Here is a 21681-nt window from a genome sequence, read left to right as displayed (position 1 = left end):
AAAAGGAGCTGAGCTTACCGAACCGCTCTGTCCCTCTCCTGTGGGACCTTTTGTGGGCTCTTTTTTAGGGCTGCAGACTTGTAAGAGTTACACAGCTATATTTTTGTATTCCAGCCAATCTTTCAAGCCAAGTCAGCCGCAACATTTCTGGGGAAATGATTCATACATCTGAGTGCGTACAACCCTCTCATACAAACACTTTCCCATGCACAGAAAGTTAAACATATTCTCTGGTATGCAGACTTGTTGCAGCAAGAGTCAAGCAACCAAGATTGCTGTGTAATTTTAATCCAGGGAATGCAGCATTTTAGTTCCTGTCTTTGTGTTGATGTTCATATATCATGTATAGCCGATGATTTCTGTAGCTTTAGCTAATATGTGGGTTCTTTGGCATTTCTAAATTCGAGTGATTTTGTTTTTTAAAGAGGCATAGCTACCACAGGCCTTTAAAGTCTTACATCCTAGAGCCTTGTCCCTTTTATACCCCATGCAACCACTGATCCAACTTGATTTTACCTGCATCAGCTCAAAGGTAGAGAGAAAACATTTCAGTCTGTACACCTGGTCAGAATTATACAGATGCTCCATGGACTGCTGCCAGACAAACCAGATGTTTATCTGTGAAGTAAGTGAGCGGTTTTGTCTTAGTATTAGATTATTATGGATGTTGGTAACACTTAACTGAAATCTATGATGCGCTATAAGCAAAAAACTGCAACTTTTTTTTCTTCTAACATTGTATTTTGCCTTCGAGCCCCTGTGTGAAAGGCCAAATGTGGACAAAGTCTGGACCAGATTTCTGTTTAAAATCTCTCAACTTTTGCACTGAGGAAAGCAATCACTCACACAAAGCACTAAGCTGGCCAACATATTTGGATATGCAGCGTCCAGTGACTAAATGCCTTTTTTTCCTGCAAATCGCAGCACAAACCTAGACTGCTGCAAGCTCTGCTGCCTTCATGTAAATGATCAGAATAATGTAAAAAAAAAACCTGCTCGTCGAAGACGGCTGCTTTATGTGGCGGGCCACAGCAAATGACATAATCATTTGGTAATCGAGTATTCTATTGATTGTTCCATCGATTAATCGTATAAGAGATACTTTAAAAAAAAAAATGGATTTAATAAACTAACAAAACAAATATGTCTGATTATGATAATGGTACCACAGAAGAACACGAGGTAGTTGGTTTCTGCATCATGTTAAGCAGTGTGTGAACGGGGCATAGACAACACAGCCTCTAAATAAGGCATTATGTCATCTTTACTTCACCAATACTTGAAGACGAATGAATGAACTCGTACTATTGCACTGTTAGTTCAGAGCTGCTGTGTTGTTGTTATTGGGGGCTTTTCAGGGGCTTTCTACACACACATCTAGTGGGATGACGTCATCCCAAAATATGGGTCAGTATAATATTAAAAAGTCGCTGTACAGCCCAACTCAAGCCTCAGCTAACGTATAAATACACATAAAACGCTAACATGAAACATTGGTTGTGTGTATTAAACAAAGCACCAAAATAAATCGTATATGTCGAGTATTTTTTTTTTAGCTACTCGAATTACTCGAGGAATCGTTCCAGCCCCACTTTCTTCACCAGTAAAACATTTGTTACATGGAAGATGGAGCTGGGACTCAAAAGTGTAGATGTTGACGTTTAATTGGTTTCGAAACCCATGCATGTGAAGACCAAGCATACACGCAAAACGCTGAGCGAGTGCGATACAAGTGCAAGTTCCCACAAGCGGAAGACAATCGTAAAAGAGAACATTTCTGCCTTGAAAGTGCACAAAACGGCATTGACCAGCAGAGAAGCACAGTTGTGAGGCACATGCTTCTGTCACGGCCGCTTGAACCACCAGGTCCACGTTGGTAAAGTTGATAGAACAACATGTCTGCACATACTGACAGGGTTGTCTTTGTGAGTGTACTTTCCTGCTTGTGAGAAAGTTGTATGACGTCCCTGATCAGAAATCCTTGGAATAATGGTTTTCCCCCTGCAGTTACTGTCCTGTACGCTCGCTCACTGTGTCTGTGGTACAAGTCCATCTTCCAGTGATAATGCGATTAAAATTCTAGATAAAGATAGATTAGTTTTCAAAGAGGAACTATCTCTTAAAAAGGGGTCAACTGTTAAGAAAATTCATGTTATACGATAACAGCATTTTTCACAATTTCATGCCTCATTCATTCCAAGTGTTTTCCCAGCTCCTCATCCAGGCACAAGGGAGATTTTATGGTTGAGTTTGACTATACTCAACATGTTTCTCTGCACTTCTCCATGACTATTAACTGTATTCGGCATCAATCTGTGTATAAATGTGTTTGTGTGTGTTTTTGGTTGTGTGAAAGCAGAGTGAGGGGAGTTTTACAAGCCTCCTGTGGCATTAAGTTTATGATCGTTCCAGTCAGCACATTGTTGGCAAGACTCCATGAAACAAAGAAATATGAGCTCAATACAAAATGAACCTTATGTTCCCTTATTTTTAAGGTATATGTACAAACACGCACCCACACTGAGTATTAATGTTTGACTGAGGTTGTGAATAATTAATCTCTTTGTTTGTCCCTCTGATGTCTTGCGTGCCTCCTTCCCTCCCTCTGCTCAACCCTCCTTCATTCTCTGTCATTAATCCTTTTTTTTATGTTTGTCTCTCTCTCAGGACGCCGCTGCTTCAGTGAGGTCCTCGGGATTGGATGCAGAAAGTGCCACCGACTGACCAGTATGGACCTGCTTTATCCTGGTGTATCCCACAATCCTTAGTTCGCTGGTAAGTAGCAATTGTAAAAGGACTTTTCTTTTTAAAAATTCTATTTTAGGCAAGCTTGTTTTCAACATAAAAATAGACTCTTGTAAAGAAGCTTTTGCTGCAAGCCTTTAGAAATGGCTTTATTTTCTTTTTCCAGGTCAAAAAAAAAGAAGTCTGGCTCTGCTGTCATTCCTTATAAAATGTTCAGTTGGTATTTTCCATGAAGACAGATGCAGGAATGAAAGTTTTCCTTTTCCTGCATATCCCAATCTAATGTTTACCACATCTGCTAAATTGTAGCCTTTTTGTTAACTTCAAAGCTACTACACACACATAATATCACACAGATACACAACAGGTTTGTGTGCCTTCGTTCCTCTACCTGTTAAATTAACTCTTTAGCTTCACGAATAAAAAGTGTGAAGCTGTTTGAAAAGACTTTGGAAATGCACTTTTCTTTTTCATTCTCAGAAAATCCTGCAATGTATGTTTTATCGGGCATTTAGTTACTTAAGTAAGTGTCCATGAGTGGAACAGCTTGCAGAACAAATTTACACCTTAATAAACTGTGGTCCTCATTATCTGATGCTCCTTTGATCGTTCCACCATGTTTAATATAGTGTCTGTTTTTATCATTTTGATTTCTGCGGTTTGAAGTATCCTTACCGCCTCAGTTATTTTGTTTCCATAGAAACCAGCTGTAGTTGGGTTTCACATGGATTAATGTGGTCTCTGGGGGCCATCCAAGAAGTACTTGGGATACTTTTCATTCTTCCTCTGATTATTCTTTTACCATCTCTCTTTTTTTCCTCTTTGGTGTTCAGATCTGCAGCTGAGTGTACTGACCTCTGAACTGTGGCCAGTTCCAGTCCATGACTGACCGCCCTCCATGTATGAAATACACACACAAGCACACACACACATTTGTTATTAATGTGATCCACAAATGTTGTTTGTGCTCAGTGCTTACTTGCAATTAAAACCTTATAATCTCATCTTTCTAGAGCAGATCCCATAAGATCAAGACCAATGTGAGACTGAACAATCAGTTTAGCTTTCATCATTATTGATCAGCTCTTACAGCATTTCTTTTCATTTTACAGCACTGTGCAGATGTCTTGTGCCACCCCTCATTTCTTTTTCTTTTACCTCCAAAGAGCCAGGCTTTCTTGTAATCTTTTAAAGTGGTCTTGTGCAGTAGCTCTCTGGGTATGTCAGCGGGTTTCTAATTTTTGGTTCAGTCTCTGTACCATTTTCATTTTCAGAGTAACGTTTTTCTTCGTCTGTGAAGCCACTAAAGAATGACCTATGACTCATTCAAGCATAAAAACGTCCCCTAACTCAAGCAGCGAAACAATATTTTTGTCTACGCACAACAGCAACATACTTAGTAGAGCCCTATAAAGTCTGTTTTATTTTTTCCCAAATTCCGTTTTTTAAGTTTTGGGAATGTTTGTTTTTTTTTTTTTTTTTTTTTTTTTTTTTTTTTTTTTTTACTTTTTACTCTTATTTTACTACCAAAAACGATGTGTTTTTAATGTAAATGACTAGAATGTACACAAATTAAATAGAAATGAACTTAAATTTATCGAGGTGAAAAAAAAAAAAAAATCCTCATCACATCAAAGTGCATCAAAAACAAGTGATTTTAAACTTCTTCAAATTTAACTTAAACAAGTTACTTAAGCTGTAGGACTAGTTAGTCCTTGTGAGTTAGTACCTTGTCAATTGAGTGCTGGCAAATTTTGCAGAACAGTTCACCTGTCACATAAAAGTCATTTTATTTATTTTAAGTTTTTTCGACGACAAAGACAAGCGTGAGCAGCCGCTTCGCCATGCTTACATTGTTTTTAAGGAGGAGGGTCTCAGTCTGTGGAGGGAGCTTGTTGTGCCACCCAGATTTGTTTCCCTCCATGCAGGTTTCTCCAGACATACGTTCCTCTTCCACAGAAAAACAGCATTTCTGTCCAATTCAGCGATATTCCGCATTAAAAAACCGATTCCGTTTTAATCGGCCAATCATAGGGCCCTAACTTAGCTCTTAGTTATTAGCTGCCTGGTGAACTATTACTGAAGACTACGTAAAGAAATCCTAAGAGAGCCTCACTAAGAGGGTTCAGTGTTGAGTAATAAAGGTGCTCATGCCAAATATTGACTTTCAGGCTTGTTAGATTCATACAAAATGTGATATTGGCTTATATGTTGTATTTCCATTGATGTTTCAATAAACATCGGCACCTGTTTTCCTGGCAGAAGAGGAATTTATGGTGAATAATGGCTATTGTAAAAGGACCCCCGTTTCTCAGTGCTAATGTCAAACCAGCACAGAAAAAATTTCAACCGCAGCTGCAGTCATCTGTCTCATGGATGTCTTGACTTTGGGGGAATGTTGCTGTCAGGCAGTTACTAGATAGCTCAAAAGAGAGCCCATTAAATATACTGAATAATACTATTTACAGTCATGCATCGATGGACAACAGCATTGTCTGTCTGTCTGCCTGCCCAACCCAAGCTGGTGGTGTGCTCATACTCTACCTAAAAAACATCCTTTTTTGACACACGAGGAGCACTCCCTGCTGCTGTTGTATAGACTGCTACAGGTGCTGGATGTTTGTGGACATCCTGCATCTCATCACTATATTATCTGAGTTTTAACACATGCGTTGATTCACATTTAGCATTCTCTTAAATGTTTCCTATTTTAGATCCTCTGTCTTGTGCTACGATGATGTCAGTGGATGTGACCAATCGTAATGGCCCTGCTGCCTCGCCTCCCACCTCACTCAGCCTTCGCTCCTCACACAACCAGCTTCTTAGCAGCGATGTCATCAAACAGGGCTCTGCAACACCTCCCAAGTGTCGCAAAAAGTATGCGCTTACAAGTATCCAGGCCGCCATGGGCCTTGGAGAATCAGTGCCACCTTCATCCTCACCATCATTGTCCCCAACACAGTCTGCAGCCCCTAACAATCCCAAACTAGCCAAGAATGGGGCTAACCAGCTCCGTAAAGCTGGTCAGGACCACAACAAAAACACAACTGGCCCTGACCCAATGGACCTTGAGTGTGATCCAGAAACTATAGCAGATGACCTGAATGTCAACACAGTCGAAGAACACGACAGTCACACTTTCACTAACAATGACCGGGAGGAAGACGTCTTTCAGACAGATGATGAACTGCACCCACATTCTGCCAGTGACGCAGAGGCTGAGCAGAAAACGGAATCAGACATAGACTGTAACATTAACTCCACTGTGAAGCTGAAACTGAATAGCAGCACAGCAGAGTTGGACTTTGACTTCAATGTTGAGGCAGAGGAGACTGATGACATCAGCATTCTGTCTGAGAAGGAAATAATGTCGAAGATGAAAATTGAGGAAGATGATGTGGTGGAGGAGGAAGAGGATGAGGAGAAGAAGCCTTTGCTGATGCTAAAGGATGAATCCCCTGTAAATGGCAACAAAGTTTCTCCAGGCCTTGAACTCATCTCCGACCTCCAGTCCAATATCAAACTCCTCCAATCAGGAAAGAACTCTGGAGTGCCACCCCCTCCTTCTCCACAAAGGCAAGGCAGCCCAGAGGACACTCCCCTGCTCTCTGTGGCTTCCTGCCCCTCCTCCTCCTCCTCCTCCTCCTCCTCCCCTGAGACGAAGAAGGACAGAAGGACTGGCGCAAAGACAGACTGCGCTCTGAACCGCATCCAGAATCTGAACCCCAGCGATGAAGAGTTGAGCTGGACTACCTTGTCACAGGAGAGCAACTCTCCTGAGGAGACAGGTACACACATTCACACTCAAATCCATACAGTAAATATTTGAATACATTTTTTTTGCAGTAAACTTCAAAGGTTTGTTTTTTACTGGTGTTTGGCAAAGTCTTCGTGAGAACTTTCTTGATTGTTATTGAGTGGTTTCTCCATCCTTTCAGCTGATGACATGTTTTCATGTAGGGTGTCTGTGAACGGGTGTGTGTTTACAGAAGACAAAACCCTCCAGCCCTCTGTAGATCTCCCACTGTCTCCACTGGGACAGGAAGTAACCTTGTAACCTCATGGGTGGTTTGCAAGTCATGTCAGCTCTGTCCTGTGCGTGTGTAAACAAGCCACACACGGGTTAATCTAAAATCTGTAGCTGAAATGATCCCTCTTTCACAACGCAGTGCTCTGACATGAGTTTTATATATATATATATATATATATATATATACACCTGTGTCCAGGCAGTAAGTGGTCTGCTTTCACTCTCCTTTGGCCTTCTGAAAGAATGGTTTAAGTCTTCAAAAGAAACGGATCATTCACTTCCTCCTGTGTGCCGCTATAGTACCAAATCTCTTAAGATGAGGAATCGGGAAGTGGTCTTATGTTGAAAAGGGCAAAGACCTCACTCTTTCCCACAGGAATAGCTTAGATTTTGTGGCTGAGATACTGCAAAGAAAGGAACAGCATCTATTGCGCGCTCTCAGTGAGGCACAACATTTGCAAGGAAAATGAATGTTCGACTCAAGTTTTAACTCGGTAAACACAATTGCATTAGGGACAGATGCACTGTCAGAACTGTAGGGCATCTGCCAGCAGCGCGTTGAAGGCAGACATCTGAAACTGTCTTTGCAAAAGAGGTGAAAATATTTGATTTCACTATGGCCTACCACATTGTGTCCAATGAATCAATAAAAAGAGTTCACATGACTCAAACGTGCAAAAAGCAACACAAGTTGTGTCTCACAGTATGTTCACAGTTCATCATTCAATCAACAGGCAACAAATTATGGTTTCTGCATTTTTTTTTTGCTCAATTGAAGCACTGACAAATTCCGCAGCAGCAAACACACAATTCACATAAAGCAACAATTTATGGTTTGTGTTAAAGGAAGAAATTTTAAGATTGATGAAATGATTTGGTCTTTAATTATTTTTCTTTTCAAGCATTATTTTGTGTTTTTCCATCTTTGTGTTTTTCCATCTAGAAGTGTTTTTCCATCTTTTCCATCTATGTTTTTTTTTTTAATATAATTTTCTTTTCATTTAAAAGAGCAGTTCTGAAAATTGCAGGTGAAATAAGAAAATATATATGTGAGTGTTTTGGGTTGCGTTGCATGTGGTGCTTCCACACTTAATGACATTAAAGTAGTTGTATGATTTTATTTATTTATTTTAAGCGAAGTACAGAAATTGCTGAGTGTTCAGTTCTTTTGTGGGCCTATTTTTTTTTTTAAACTGTCTGGCTTGTTGCTTATGTCTGCAGAACATCTGATTAAGTCGCTGTATTTCGATGTCAGCATTATGTTAAAATCAGGGCCCAGAGATTAATTGGGCTGTTAAAAGTCGTGCTTTGGTGTGGGACATATGAAATACTTCCTCCTCCTGGGGAGCAGTAGCCTTGACCTCTGACACAGTCTCAGCTGTAAAGCAGTCAGTCTCCTGCAGATGTACTGCTCCTCTTTTCTGAGCATCAGCCCTCCTTGTTTTTTCCCTACTTCTTTCCCAAGCTCTCTCCAATGACTCAGTTTCCCTCTCCAGTTGAACATCTGTGTTTTTGATTTCTCAAAAAGTACGATTAGCAGCAGTCATCCCTGAGCGTTAGTATGCTTCACTATTTTGCTATCTGAGCCCTCGGATTAAATTGAAGTGTTTTTCTCTCGTTAGAGTAGATTTGTGTCACTTGTGGAAGCGCAGCCATGGAGAACGTGCAACAGCAGCGCATAGACGACTGTGTTGCAGTTTGTCGGCATTTACAGAAAGGGGGACGCTGTGTGTGTGCTCAAAGAATCGAGCCAGCACACAACCCTGCGTGGTCACAACAAACTGCCGGGAAGCTTTGCACACATCCGACGCAATGATGATGACATTTAAATCATGCACACCCCAATAGAGCCCTGCTCGCTTGCAGACGTGCAGGGTGAAACATGCATATTTGTCCATCACACTGACGGAACTCTGTTGCTTTCTCGGGCGTGTGTTAGATTTTTCTCGGGATGTCATGGGTTGGAGAGCCAATACGACAATGCTTTCACACAGGGACGCCAAAACTTACACACACACACACACACACACACATGCACCTACAAATGTTTGCATGTAGAATTAAAGGAAGTCGACTAGATATGATACTGAATGAACACCCTGCGTGTTACCAAGACCCCAAATAGGGGCCAAAGAGAAAGTGAAAACAGGGAAAAAGTGCTAAACATTTGATAAACATGCCTGTACTACACTATGTGCTCAGCTGCATGTATTTTCGTGGCACAGCAGAAGGGGGACTGGATTAATATGATCTGTTGTTCTAGATGGAGGACACAGAAGCAAAAGCAGACTGAACTCAGCTGCAGGGGATGCACAATCTCTCTCCCTTTCTGCATGTTTGTTGCTTCCTTTTCCTCTGCCTTTCTCTCCAGTCTTACTTCCACTTCTTCTCTTAAGCACCGTTTCTCCTCGTCTTTTCTGTCTGTCACGTCATGTTTTCTCAGAATCTCTGCCCGGATGTGTCCAAATATCCCCCTGCACTCCATCCCCACCTCCTGTTCTCTCTTCTCCTTCTCCTCACCCCTCTCTTGTGGTGTCCCCCCCCTTCTCCACTCCCTCTCTTTCTCTTTCTATCTGTCTGGGGTTCTCTGTTTGATTACAGCAGCAGGTTTTGCTGTATGAGAGCAGCTAGCTAACTATGATGCTGGGGAAAGACTATATGCTGGCCATTGTGATTGTCAATTACGAGGGTAGGTACATTTGTCGGGTTCGGCTTGAAACTGCTCTGTGGGCTCAGAGTTTTGAGTGCTGTCCGAGGGCGTCTCTATAAGTGCGCTTGTGCAAAATGATATTCTTGTGCATGTGTGTGTCTCCTCCAACACAGACCTGAAGTTTTATCTCTGTGACGATATCATCTGCTGTATGAATCCTCGGTCTACATGCTGCATTTGTTGTATTTGTGTGTCGGTTGTGGGAGCATTTGTCTTGTCATGCTGGCATGTATTTGTGTTGCCAGGGGGAACATGTGTATGTGTGTGTGTTTTGCTCCAGAAGCACGCAGCTCTCCCCTCCCCCTCCCCCCTGCTTAACCGTGTACTGGCATGGAGCTGCATGCTAACCGAGGCGGTCACAGACTAACTGTTAAATAACTCCTGCGTGGCACATTTTTATCAGCTGCATAAGTGCACTTTAACAGTAGTCGGTACCAGTGCTCACATGCTAAGTCTTTTATTGCAGTTGATTAATCACGGAGAGTGATGCTGCTGTTGTTGCTTCATGATAGAGCCCCCAAACCACGTCAGCCAGAGCATCAAAGCAGCTCTCCCCTATCTTTTTCTGTCAGTGTGTCCTTCATGTATGCACATGCCTTAATCTACTTCTCTCAAACTGGGATTCATTCTGAGTCACCATCTTTCCTCCCGCTGACAGGAGAGACCCGAAGCTTCTCTCCGATGTGGCTTTATTTGGTCTGACCTATTTTTTTCTCTGCTCATAAAATACTTCAACTCCCAGAAGTCTTGGGGTCTATGACATCTCTGTGTGCTTAAAATGCATGTGCTCATTTTGCCACGTTTTGTCTGATTTCTGTTTATTTAGATACACTAAACTGGAGTCTTGATAACTCACATCTGTGTGTGTTTATGTGTGTGCGTGTGTGTGTGTGTGTGCATGTGTCTCAATTCCATCTCAGTCTGGACCAGTCCAGTCGTCATGATAACATATGGCCTGCTGTCGTGGCAACAGGCCCATGTATCATCAGCATAGTCAGCAGTTGAAGAACTCTTTGCAATCATGCACACAGACACACACACACACACACACACACACACCTACACACACACACACACAGCACCGGCTCAGCTGACCGGTCCCTTGAAGCTTAAATTACCTTTATGAGTTTTGCTGCAACCCTTGATACAGTTTGGCATCATCTTTACTACCTTTGCCACGACATCAGCTTCACGCGCTCAAAGATCCCATCGATAGTGTTTGCAGGAGGTGGCTCGACTGGCAGGAAGCTGCAGTGTTTTGATGAGATTACATTTAGCGCACAAGTGAGTAAAGATACGTTGACAAAAGTGCTCTGATTCCATCTCTACACAAGATCTGTGTGCGCGTGTGTGTTTTCACGGTAACGGCGCAGCTGTGGTTCCTGTGAGCATATCGGTGTCAAATAAATCACGATAACAGTCAGCTGCTCTGTAAGTATGTGTTGTATTCTGTTAGGGGAGGGAAGTTTACGTTTCAAGCTAATACTTTATGGACATACTGTTCTCGTGTCACTACAGTTTCAAATCATTAAACGATACCCAGGAAAAAAGCTCAATGCTTGATACCATTTTCAAAACCACAAGGTGCAAAAATGTTTTCCTTTTGCATGTCGTTGCCAGTTCCAATGAGCTGCACACACATTGTGGAGTTCACTTAACAGTTTTTTGTTTGATGTCAGCTTTTTCTTTACAACTAAGTAGGATGAACTGAATTTTAGTTGTGATCTCAGTCTCTCCTGCTTCTGAATAGCTGATTCCTCCCCTGGTATTTCTTTGCCTGGAAAATGTGGATCACCTGCTCATTGCACAGGCTTTATCTTCATATAATTTCTGGGGAGTCACAGGATGTTCTGAATGCTTGTTTCTTATGAAACATAAACAGCTCAAGGGCCAAATGATGTGAGATGTTTTTTTTTCTTTTTTGAAAAAACTGTTGGGTAACGATCAGTTCATTTTGTAATTGTCCTCAGCTGTGTTGAGATGATGTTGAGGGGCTCGCATAAACTCGATGGAATAAAAATGATGTAAGGGAAAAGAAGTTGACTGTAGAACAATACAATCAATGATAAGTTAGATTTAAGCTGAGGGCTGTTCTATGAAGTTATGGAGAGCTGAAAGTCAGGTTTCAGTCTCACAAAGATTGCTCTCTTTTAACCTGGCTAGATCACCATGACAACTTTAAACTTTAAATCGTCACTGGTTCTTGTCCTGGTGATATCTCAGACAGCGAGCTCATTTAAAAGTCAGGCAGGATATTGAAATCTGATGTCTGACATTTAACTGAATTTAAAGCTTATAGTTGACCTTTACCAATTGTCGTATTGTAATGGTGTAACTGACTGAAAATCAATAATTCAGCCGGCATTTTAAAAGTCTGTCAGTGCGCCACATTTAGATGTTGATCAAATCTTGGCATTTTAATCGGTGACATAATTTCAGCATGTAATCTATAAGATATCTGACACACCATGGGTTTTAAACTAAAACTCAGCCCTTCAGACCAGAATTCAGTCTTAAATGAATGAATCAATTAATCAACATAACATGTAGGTTTTGTGTCACGTTGCCATGCGATCCATGCACTCAGTTTGTGAATCAGAACGGACGACATGCTTTTGTCCCAATTTGCCGGCACATCCAAGCTATACTGTGCTGATTATATTGGCTCTAAAATAAATGTTCTTTTTCTTTTTCTTTTTTTTCTTTGTTTTACAACTTAATTACATATGAAGGAAGTATGTTTGTGCTTGTACAAAGATTAGTTTGGCTATAAAGGGATCACTAGGCTTTTACCTTTGGCCTTGTGCACACACTGTAAAAAGAAATTAAATTTTGCCAATTTTTTTAGAGAAAGAGCTCTCCATCCACACAGAAGTGCAAAACACCATCAGAAAAACTCAAATTGAATGGTACCAGCTAACTGTACGCAGGGTACAAGGGGAACGTGCTCGTTCTACTTGTCTTGACAATCCAAAGATGTTTTTCTTGTCGTACGTGGCTGGTTAAATGTTGAACTGCTGTGTTCCTCTCAGTGTGTGAGTGAAACCGCTCACTCATAGACAACAGAGAAAACTTTGTCATTATTCAGCAGGAACAATCGCTATGTTCTTAAGGTTGTCTCATCCTAAACGGTGGTGGTTGTGCCTGCTTCTGTGTTACCTTATGTTGCCGTGACCTCTCCAGCACATTCAAATGTGCCTCCTTTTTTTTTTATTAATATAGTTGCAAAGTAACTAGATTTATGTACAGGAGGGTAAAAATTTCTGCCAACAAGGTTTGAACCGACACTATCTTGCTGTTGTCTCCTGTTGCCATGTCAACAAAGAAGAGATCAGCTCATAGAGTGATGTCAAACAAAGGAGATAGCAGCGCACAATCTGACGCAGCAGTCCAGAAATGCATGCTTCTCTGTCATTTTTAAATATCCTCACTCTGGCCTGAGTTTTCAAGAATATTTGCTTTCGGAGGCCTAGAGAAAAGGTACAGAAAAGAATCTTTGTGTATAAGGTTTAGGTGATGCAAATAGAGTTAGCATCCCTAACTTTTTAATGTAACGCATAAATGCTATGAAAAGAAATCATGTCTCGTGAACTTGCACATGGGGGCATTTTAGCATGAGTCATGTTAGCATAGTGCTTAGATCAGTGAAGCAACATTCTGTCTCCATGATTTGGGACTGAGCTTTTGACTTGCGAACTGACTTTTAAAAACGGAAGAAAATAAAACAAAACGCCAATTTGTAGAGCCTACAATGGACCACACATTCATTAAAAGTGGCAGATTTGTCTAAAGCAAGTTCCAAGAAGACGCTAACACAATTACAAGGGTCAGAGAAATAATAGGTCTTCATTTGTGTCATGTTCAGTAAATCTTGACATGTTTAAGCTCTGCTTGGGCTTGATAATTAAGGCGATGTCTGACAACTGAATCTGACCTTTTAGAGAAGTGTTTTATGTGTGGACGATGACTTTCCTTTAAAAATGTTTAAGCTATGTGTGTGGGTGTTTTTGTACAAAAGTAATACGTTTTAATCCGTTTTCCGGATGTTGATTGTGGACATAGAAACGTGGCCTGTTATAATGACAGCTGCAGCAGATGCCTTATAATCCTGGACAGCTGTTGATATGGTTCAATGTGGACTAAGTTTAATTTAATGGGGACGGATGGGATTATGCAGAAGAATAGTCTGTGTATTATGCAGAATTGTTTGTGCATAAACTTATAATTTTAGGTAAGTTGAGGGTGATGGGAAAGAAAAAAATCTGACCTGCTGCACTAACAGCTGATCACACATTTACATGCATTTCTATATATCATTTGTTCAAATCTCTCAGTTTAGTTAAATAAATCAGCTTTTTTTCTGTTTATCAACAACTCAATTTTATTTCTTGTTTTAAACATTTTTTTTGTTCCCCATCAGATATCTGGAGCGAGCAGTCATTCCAGACTGACCCTGACCTGCCTCCAGGATGGAAGAAGATCACAGACATGGCTGGTATCTACTACTGGCACATTCCTACAGGCACCACCCAGTGGGAGCGTCCTGCCACCCATCCTCCTGCCCCTGGACAGACTGAGTCATCAGCTCTAGGGGATCACAAAGCTTCAACGCCACGGAAACACTCTCTGAGCTCCCTCAGCCCCTCACCCACTCCTGACCATGAGGTGAGAGAGAAACTGAATTCAGTCAGTGGGTCTACATGATGAGATTAATTGGATTATAGCTATAGTTGGACTATGCTCCTTATTTGGGCAAAGGAAATTATCCAAGTATGTATGGCGGTGAATAAATCAAATCATTGGCACAAAGCATGTCATACCCTGGTACGATAGGTGGCGCTGTGACCATCTCAGCTGGTGGTAATAGAGCCACTTCCGGTTGACGTCTTCACCACCAACAACCACAAACTCAGGCATTTGAGAAAGATGGCAAACAATGAGCAAGATGACGCTACGTCCCTCTACATTCCGTTTGTGATGAGCTGCTTATTGCGCAAACGCACTGCACAGTGGGGCTCTTGGTTGCGATGATTGTTGCGGAAAGACGCCGCTGCCAATTGATACATGACAGTAATATCGTCTCCTTCGACTTCCAGGTTACGCCCCCGGGAAAAAATCGCGAGCATGCGCACAATGCAAAGTCCAATTCCCAGTCCAATTTACCGTATACAAGCACGATTAGTGCGACTATCAACAGAGTTATCTCAGGGTCTTAATCTGACTGCGAGGAACCTGATCCGGTCCAATTTTTAGTTAGACTAAGGTGTATACATCAACTGAATTACTAATTAGATTTTTTACAGCCATGTAACCCCGCTGAGTGTTTTGCCTTTGAGTGCGATCAGCCCAGACGGTCTTAGACGGTGCCTACCTTGAAACATTTAAATTTGACAACTGCTGTTGTGCAAAATTGATTTGCTCTCACATTTTCATTTCCAGGTAGTGTTTGCATTTCCACATTATTTTCTTTGATGTAATGGGGCATAAAATTTGAATTTTATTACCTGGTAAGATGCCTCCTGACTTGGGGACCACAGAGGGCCGCTTTTCACAACACTGGAGAAGTTAAAGAGAATGTGTGTTTTAGTTTAGTCCAGACTTTTTCTGCAGTTGTTGTTCTGTTCACACAAACGCATCACAGCGGGAGGCTGTACTCGCCTGAGAGGGGGGGGGGGGTGCAGGGGAAGGGGTGTGTGGAGCGCTGGAGGCGGCACGTAATGCAGAAGTTACGCTGTTTTCTTTACAGCATGTTGAGAATAGCAGATGATATTCCTTATTATCCACAATAGCGGAGAGTAAGCGGATAGCAGCATACAGGCCAGCAGGAGTCCAGTGTGGGAAAATGGTTTGTCACATGCTAAAACCCAGTGTTAGTTTGGAAAAGGAAAATTAGCCATCGCTTTCATCCACAAATACCCTTTTGTCTGCCAAGATTCAATCACAGAACATACCAGCTAATATGTGTCAATTACAGCACGTTTGATGACTGTCTTTCTGTGTGTGTGTGTGTGTGTGTGTGTGTGTGTGTGTGTGTGTGTGTGTGTGTGTGTGTGTGTGTGTGTGTGTGTGTGTGTGTGTGTGTGTGTGTGTGTGTGTGTGTGTGTGTGTATACAGTCATGCCAAGCAGAAGTCTTCTTTAGGGCATCAACTCGCTCCGGCAGCACCACCTCTGACAGTTCAGTGGAGCCTCTGTCCACTCACGAGCCCACGCTCCCCACATGTGGATTCGTCAACAGCTGCTACTTTGTAAGTTTCAAAGTTTATTTTAGTGCTTCCGTAGTACTGGTTAATGTTAGTTAAGGAATAAGCATCAAGAGAGCTGTTTAAAGCCATTGAAGGAGAGAAAGGGCCATCAATACTTTAGTCCGGCTGCAGACACACAATGCAAGAACACTGAGCCAGTCGGTCAGTCAATCATGTATAATGATGGATTTAAGTGGAGAGAGAGGAAAGGAGATTGATAGAGAGCAGCAATGTGTAGATAAAATATTGATCCGGTGAGAATGGACCGATGTTGACAGATTGAGTTGCAGCAGTGAGATTGTGGCGCATTTATATCCATCTGTAGCAACTGACCTCCAGGCTGCTAGATTATCAGCCACTGACACAGTTGGATAAGCAGTAATGTGATGACTTTTCTTTTCCTTAATCCTCAGTATGGACATATCATCAAAGATAAAGTCCTTTTGAAACCTTTTTTCTCTCCCTTTTTCACCACAGCCTCGTTCCGCATCTGTACAAGGGATGCTGGATCAAGAATGTCACTCTCAGCATCACGAAGAGGAAGACAAGGTCGGCTACTCAGACATTCCCCATACTCTTCCCTTCCTCTTTTAAATTAATTTGGGGAAGATGAGAAAATGTATTCCTTTTGCTGTAGCTTGCGATTGTACTGTACTGCTGCATTTGTTTAGTTGTGTCATATACAGTGCAATTAGTAAAAATATGGACAGTGACATTAATCTGGACTTCATCATACTTGAATTAAAACACTGGTCTAAATGCGGTTTGTTTTTGCACACTGGGAACAAGTACAGTACTAATTTCACCTTATTAAAAACCCAGTGTGTTATCAACATTAAAGGTGAAAATTAGAATTAGATTTTTTTTGTGCTGTATTAAAACCATCAAAAAACGTTAAACTTGTCACAGTCTAAATGATCACAACTATATATGTCTGTGCTTCTGACATCCCACTAATGAAGAATCAGTTGATTCTCAGTGGTAAGGTCAATGTTCAATAGGAGCAAAGCAATCGGAGAAAACATTTGAGTTGTTGATAGACTGTCGCTGGTCCTCATTTAAGAAATGTTTTGCTGGTTTGCTCCTTATTGCAACAGCCTCTGAGTGTGGAGAAAGCTGGTTAGTTAACAACCCTATTTTGTCTGTCTTCTCTTGCTCCCCTCCCGCCTTTGACTCCCAATTCTACTATCTGTGTTTGTGTTTTAACGCTGTATGTAGAAACAGGTGTGGAGTGAATTTGGAGGAAAAATTGATAGTGAAGTGTGGAAGGCAAGTATAAAGCACTCCTTGTCAGCGAGTCTCGGTCTAACCTCACCCATTCTTTGCGCGTTTGCATCTGTGTATGATGTGCTAAAATTCACCATCAGGGCAGAAGCATGTGTGGCTGATGCTTCAACATAAACGTTCCTGCATCAACTTTTGCCTTTTATGATGCTTGAAATGTGAGAATATGTCTGTTATTTGGCTGCAACAACACATTTAACAGGTTGTCTCTTGCTTAAGTGAGTAGAATAATATCATCCTCTCATCCTTATTATACAGATGTGGGTGTGTGTAGGTGTGTGTCTGCGCGCGTACCTAATATGTGTTAACTTTCTTTTCCTCATGTAGCATGCCCCGTTACCCATAACACACAACCACCATTTCTTCAGCCAGGAAGGACGCTCCGCCCACACTTTGATGCATGCGAGCATCAAAATATTTACGTTTGGTTTTTGCAAAGCCCAAAAGGCCTCTGAGCCATGAGCTTTATGACAGTCATATGTGTTGATTTTTCTGGACGTCTGCCACATTTCCAGCTGCACCAAAAACTGCAAGCATCAGCATTAACATTTGTGAAAAGCATGTTCCTTTTTTTTTTGCCGTTTTTTTCTTTTTTTTTCTTCCTCTTAACCTTTGGGGTGGAGATGGGGAAATCCAGTGGGATATGTGGAAATTTTGAAAAAATAAACATCAACCTGATGAACGGCACGATAATAATTACAGAGTGAAAATAAATATTATATTTTCCTCCTGCAATAATAGAAAATATGAAAATGCATCTTTTTTTTTTTTAAAATGTGGAGCACTTGGGTGTGAAAGTCACAAAAGCTGCTGTCACACCAGTGCAGTCCTCATACAACAGGGTAGAAGTATGATACAGGATTTAATTTTCACCCTGACAATGTCACTTGTTTTCATCAGGACCTGCAGGCAGCCACGGTGAACCCTGACCCCAGTCTGAAGGAGTTCGAGGGTGCCACACTTCGCTATGCATCTCTCAAACTAAGGTGAAGCTAGAGTTTCAGATAACTATCAAGCATGTTTGGGTTATTTTCACTCTGGCAGAAACAGAAAGAGATGTAACTCAGTCCTTCTCTCTTTATAGTTTTTCATATATTATGTTTGATTAATATTGCCATTAAAGGTCAAACAAAAGGTCAAAAAAAGCAAGAAGTTAGTTCTTTCGGGAACTATTCCATGTTGACTGTTTTAGAAAATCATCAATTGTGATTTATTTGCCTAATTCCCATAACTATCTTTTTTTAAGTGGCCAAAGTGTAGCTTTTGTTTTACTTGAAAAATGAATTGTGTCACTGAAAGAAAAGACTAATTATAAGTAACTAATGTTTTCTCCTCAACAACAGCAGGTTCCAGTTCCTTCTCTCTCCGTCGTTGCGAATCAAAGCGTACAAAGTCCTCCATGTCGTATATGTACATTTATCCACTGAAATTCATTGCAATATGCCCCCCTTAATGCACCAGATCAAAGTTATTAAGCTTCTCTCTTTTATGGCTCATCAAAGGTGCACCAGGTAACACGAGCCAAGATTTAGATTTTTGATTTTACAAACCTTCAACTTAAATGCAGTATTTGTACTGTTGCAAGTAATACTAGAGAATTAAATCAGTTCAGATTTGGCGATTTTCTTGTAATGGCATTATTTAAAAACAAACCTGTCCCATTGCCAGTAGCAGTGTGCTTTCCCTGCACAAAACTGTTATGTTCAGTAAATACTGCTTAATCCCCGAAGACAAGTCGTACGAAGGGATGACATTACACCAGACTCCCTGAAGTAATCACAGATGTCAGCCACACATAGTGGGATTGAGAATAAGCTGCACCTGGCTTGTTGACTTGATCAATCGATTAGTCTCATTTCTGTTGTGTGACAATATGTCTGGTTATTGCATGTCTTTTGAATAAGAAGGTGAGTTCCACTCACTTTTCTAAACAAACCAAAAACATGCTTCCATACAAGCGTATTGCTGTGGGTGCTGCTTTGCGTGCGACCAGAAAAAAAAAAAGTGTATTTCTCCCTGTCTAGTGTATTGGTCATAGAATGAGCTGGTCAAGCTAAAAATGGCCTTTTCTGCTCACCTCCTGAGATCGGTGCATCCTTAATTAGTGTAATGACTCCAGTACCTAAAATCGCACACGAGAGAGACGTCGAACAAGTAGCTAAAGGTTGCATCGGATATTATAGCACCCTCTTATTCAAACAAATGCATCATTGATGCCTTTTTTCTTTTTTTTTAAATGTTGCTTTCTTTTTTTCAGGAACCGTCCAGCCGTGGAAGAAAATGAGTCGAGCAGTGTCAACAGTGACCCAGAGGCCAAGGTAGGGGCCTTTTCTTACCTTCACTGCAGTCTGAAGACTTCATTATGCATGTTTTTTTGCTACCATTCAGACTGATTTGTTCGATGTTCAGCATCGTTGCAACGTCTTCTCTAATCTTTCCTTTAAACACTGTGCAACATAATCATTACTCTCACTTTATGGCTTCTTGCCTTTGAATCACGTCGTGTGCGTTTCAGTCTGCTTTGCCCTGAGCCTTTTTGGATACAGGTGGTGTTCTATGTTGCTCACGGTGGCTGTCTGTGCTTCATTCCCAGGTCAGAGATAGCTGAGCAATACTGCCCCCTAGTGATCCAATAGGGCAATATAGATCCATAACATTTACCACTGTGGCCCTGAAATGAATGAGACATTAAAGCTTTTAGGTGTCAGGCTCATTAGAATATACAACTGAGTAAAATGCCATGTTAATTTCCCTGCAAAATGTCCACTACATTCTGTATCAGCCTGCACCATATTTCAGTGGGGCTAGAAAATACTCTCAACATATGGGTGGTGTTCCTCAGATAGCTGTACACATCTGTTGTAGTTTAGAGCATAAACCCAGCACTCAGCTCGATGACATGGTGCTGTCTTGGCTAGTGTACTTAAATTCATGGCCTAAGCAGCAATGATACTGTGATGTGTAGCAGACACAAATACATTCCTACAGTCAGGCTTCTGGACTAATAACACACTGAGACACACACATGGCAGGAAATAGCCCAGTGCAGTGTCAAGAATGGAATTGTCCCTTTCCTCCCAATGAGGGAGTGAATGATAACATCTGTGTCAACACTAAGCTATGTTGATCAAAGTCAAGGAAACGGACTTCACATAAATTAATTTGCTCACAGTAAACTATGATTCCACTGATAGTGATACTGTTTCACACCTGCAATCGTTTTTCAGAAGGTTAATTCAGCAGGGAAAAAGAATCGCAAACATGACGCATAACGGTTTTATGGCTTTGTAAAACGTAGAAAATAATAAGTGAAATTGTTGTAATGAATGGCTTTTTTTTTATTTTTATGAAGTAGTAGGAAAAAATGTGGATCACGCAGTCATGATTCACTATTATTACTATTACTCACTATAAGTTATTTATTTATTTTATTTATATAGCGCCAAATTACAACAATTGTCATCTCAAGGCACTTAAATAATATAGTCCAATTCAAGCCAATTGGAATTCAATTCATTGTAATCATAATCCAATTCATTCATATAGAGCCAATTCAAAAAATGATATCCTAAATAAGAAAACCAACAGATTGCACCGAAACTTGTCTTCAGTCCAATCTCCCGTCCTGAGCGTGCCTGTGGCAACTGTGGAAAGGAACGACTCCCTTTTAACAGGAAGAAACCTCTGGCAGAACCAGACTCAGGAAGGGTGGCCATCCGCCTCGACCAGCTGGGGTTTGAGAAGACAGAAAAGAGGGAAAAGAGGGGGGAAAAACACCATAACACCATTCAAAGGATACCTGTTGGAACAGGGAAACACAAGTTAATAACCACAATAATGTCACATGTACATAAAATCATTTGAGAAATTAAACGGGGAAAAAGAGAGCAAAGTGAGGAAAGGTGTGACAGATGAGGTCCCCCAGCAGTCTGAGCCTATAGCAGCTTAACTATGGGATGTTTCAGGATTACCTGAGCCATCCCTAACTATAAGCTTTATCAAAAATGAAAGTTTTAAGCCTAATCTTAAAAGTGGAAAGGGTGTCTGCTTCCCGGACATTTACTGGCAGCTTATTCCACAAGAGAGGGGCCTGATAACTGAAGGCTCTGCCTCCCATTCTACTTTTAGAAACTCTGGGAACAACAAGTAAACCTGCAGTTTGGGAGCGAAGTGCTCTGTAAGGAAAATACCTTCCAATGAGATCTTTAAGATCTTTATTGCACTGTTGCACCTTCTCCACCTTTGGACACTAATGGAAAGGCAACATTCTTCACTTTTCAGGTTCCAACTTTTCAGAAAGTTGCTTTCAGGAGGGATTTTTTATATATTTTTTTTTTATCAGTTTCTACCATAAGTTTTCATTCGGGTTGAGATCCGGACTGGATAAATGACATAGCCAACAACTGGATGTTTCTTTCCAGAAGAAAAGTTTAACACTCTTTGCTCTGTGGAAAGATGCATCATCAGACTGTGAAATAACCTCAGCATCACCCAACCTCTCTGTGATTGTTGGAATAAGAAAAGTGTCCAAAATTTAAAGAGGCGGGAACTGCCATCTCTGGTCCTTATACCTGAAAATAACCTCATATCATCAACGATTGTGGAAATGAGCTTTTTCCCTTCTGGCATTCATCTTTGTGTCATTGGACCCGTACCAAACAAACGTTCC

At 41.1% G+C, this 21681-nt stretch overlaps 1 protein-coding gene across 2 annotated transcripts in view; it reads left to right on the top strand.

Annotated features, from left to right (window-relative positions):
• apbb2b (amyloid beta (A4) precursor protein-binding, family B, member 2b) overlaps window positions 1-21681 on the top strand; it is a 52271-nt gene that overhangs the window by 13225 nt on the left and 17365 nt on the right. Inside the window, exons 2-10 of one of the 2 annotated variants that reach the window (XM_072383243.1) lie at window positions 2668-2775; window positions 3579-3645; window positions 5460-6533; window positions 13906-14150; window positions 15600-15731; window positions 16206-16277; window positions 16947-16997; window positions 17913-17998; window positions 19270-19330. In XM_072383243.1, the coding sequence (XP_072239344.1) occupies window positions 3627-3645; window positions 5460-6533; window positions 13906-14150; window positions 15600-15731; window positions 16206-16277; window positions 16947-16997; window positions 17913-17998; window positions 19270-19330 (1740 nt within the window). In that variant the 5' untranslated portion in view covers window positions 2668-2775; window positions 3579-3626. The remainder of the gene's footprint in view (window positions 1-2667; window positions 2776-3578; window positions 3646-5459; window positions 6534-13905; window positions 14151-15599; window positions 15732-16205; window positions 16278-16946; window positions 16998-17912; window positions 17999-19269; window positions 19331-21681) is intronic. The other variant, XM_072383244.1, reaches the window with a different exon arrangement.

This window comes from Leuresthes tenuis, unplaced genomic scaffold (genome assembly GCF_036924035.1).
Source record: "Leuresthes tenuis unplaced genomic scaffold, fLeuTen1.0.hap1 SCAF_4, whole genome shotgun sequence".
Taxonomy (NCBI): Eukaryota; Metazoa; Chordata; class Actinopteri; order Atheriniformes; family Atherinopsidae; genus Leuresthes; species Leuresthes tenuis.
This window is presented reverse-complemented; position numbering and strand designations above follow the sequence as displayed.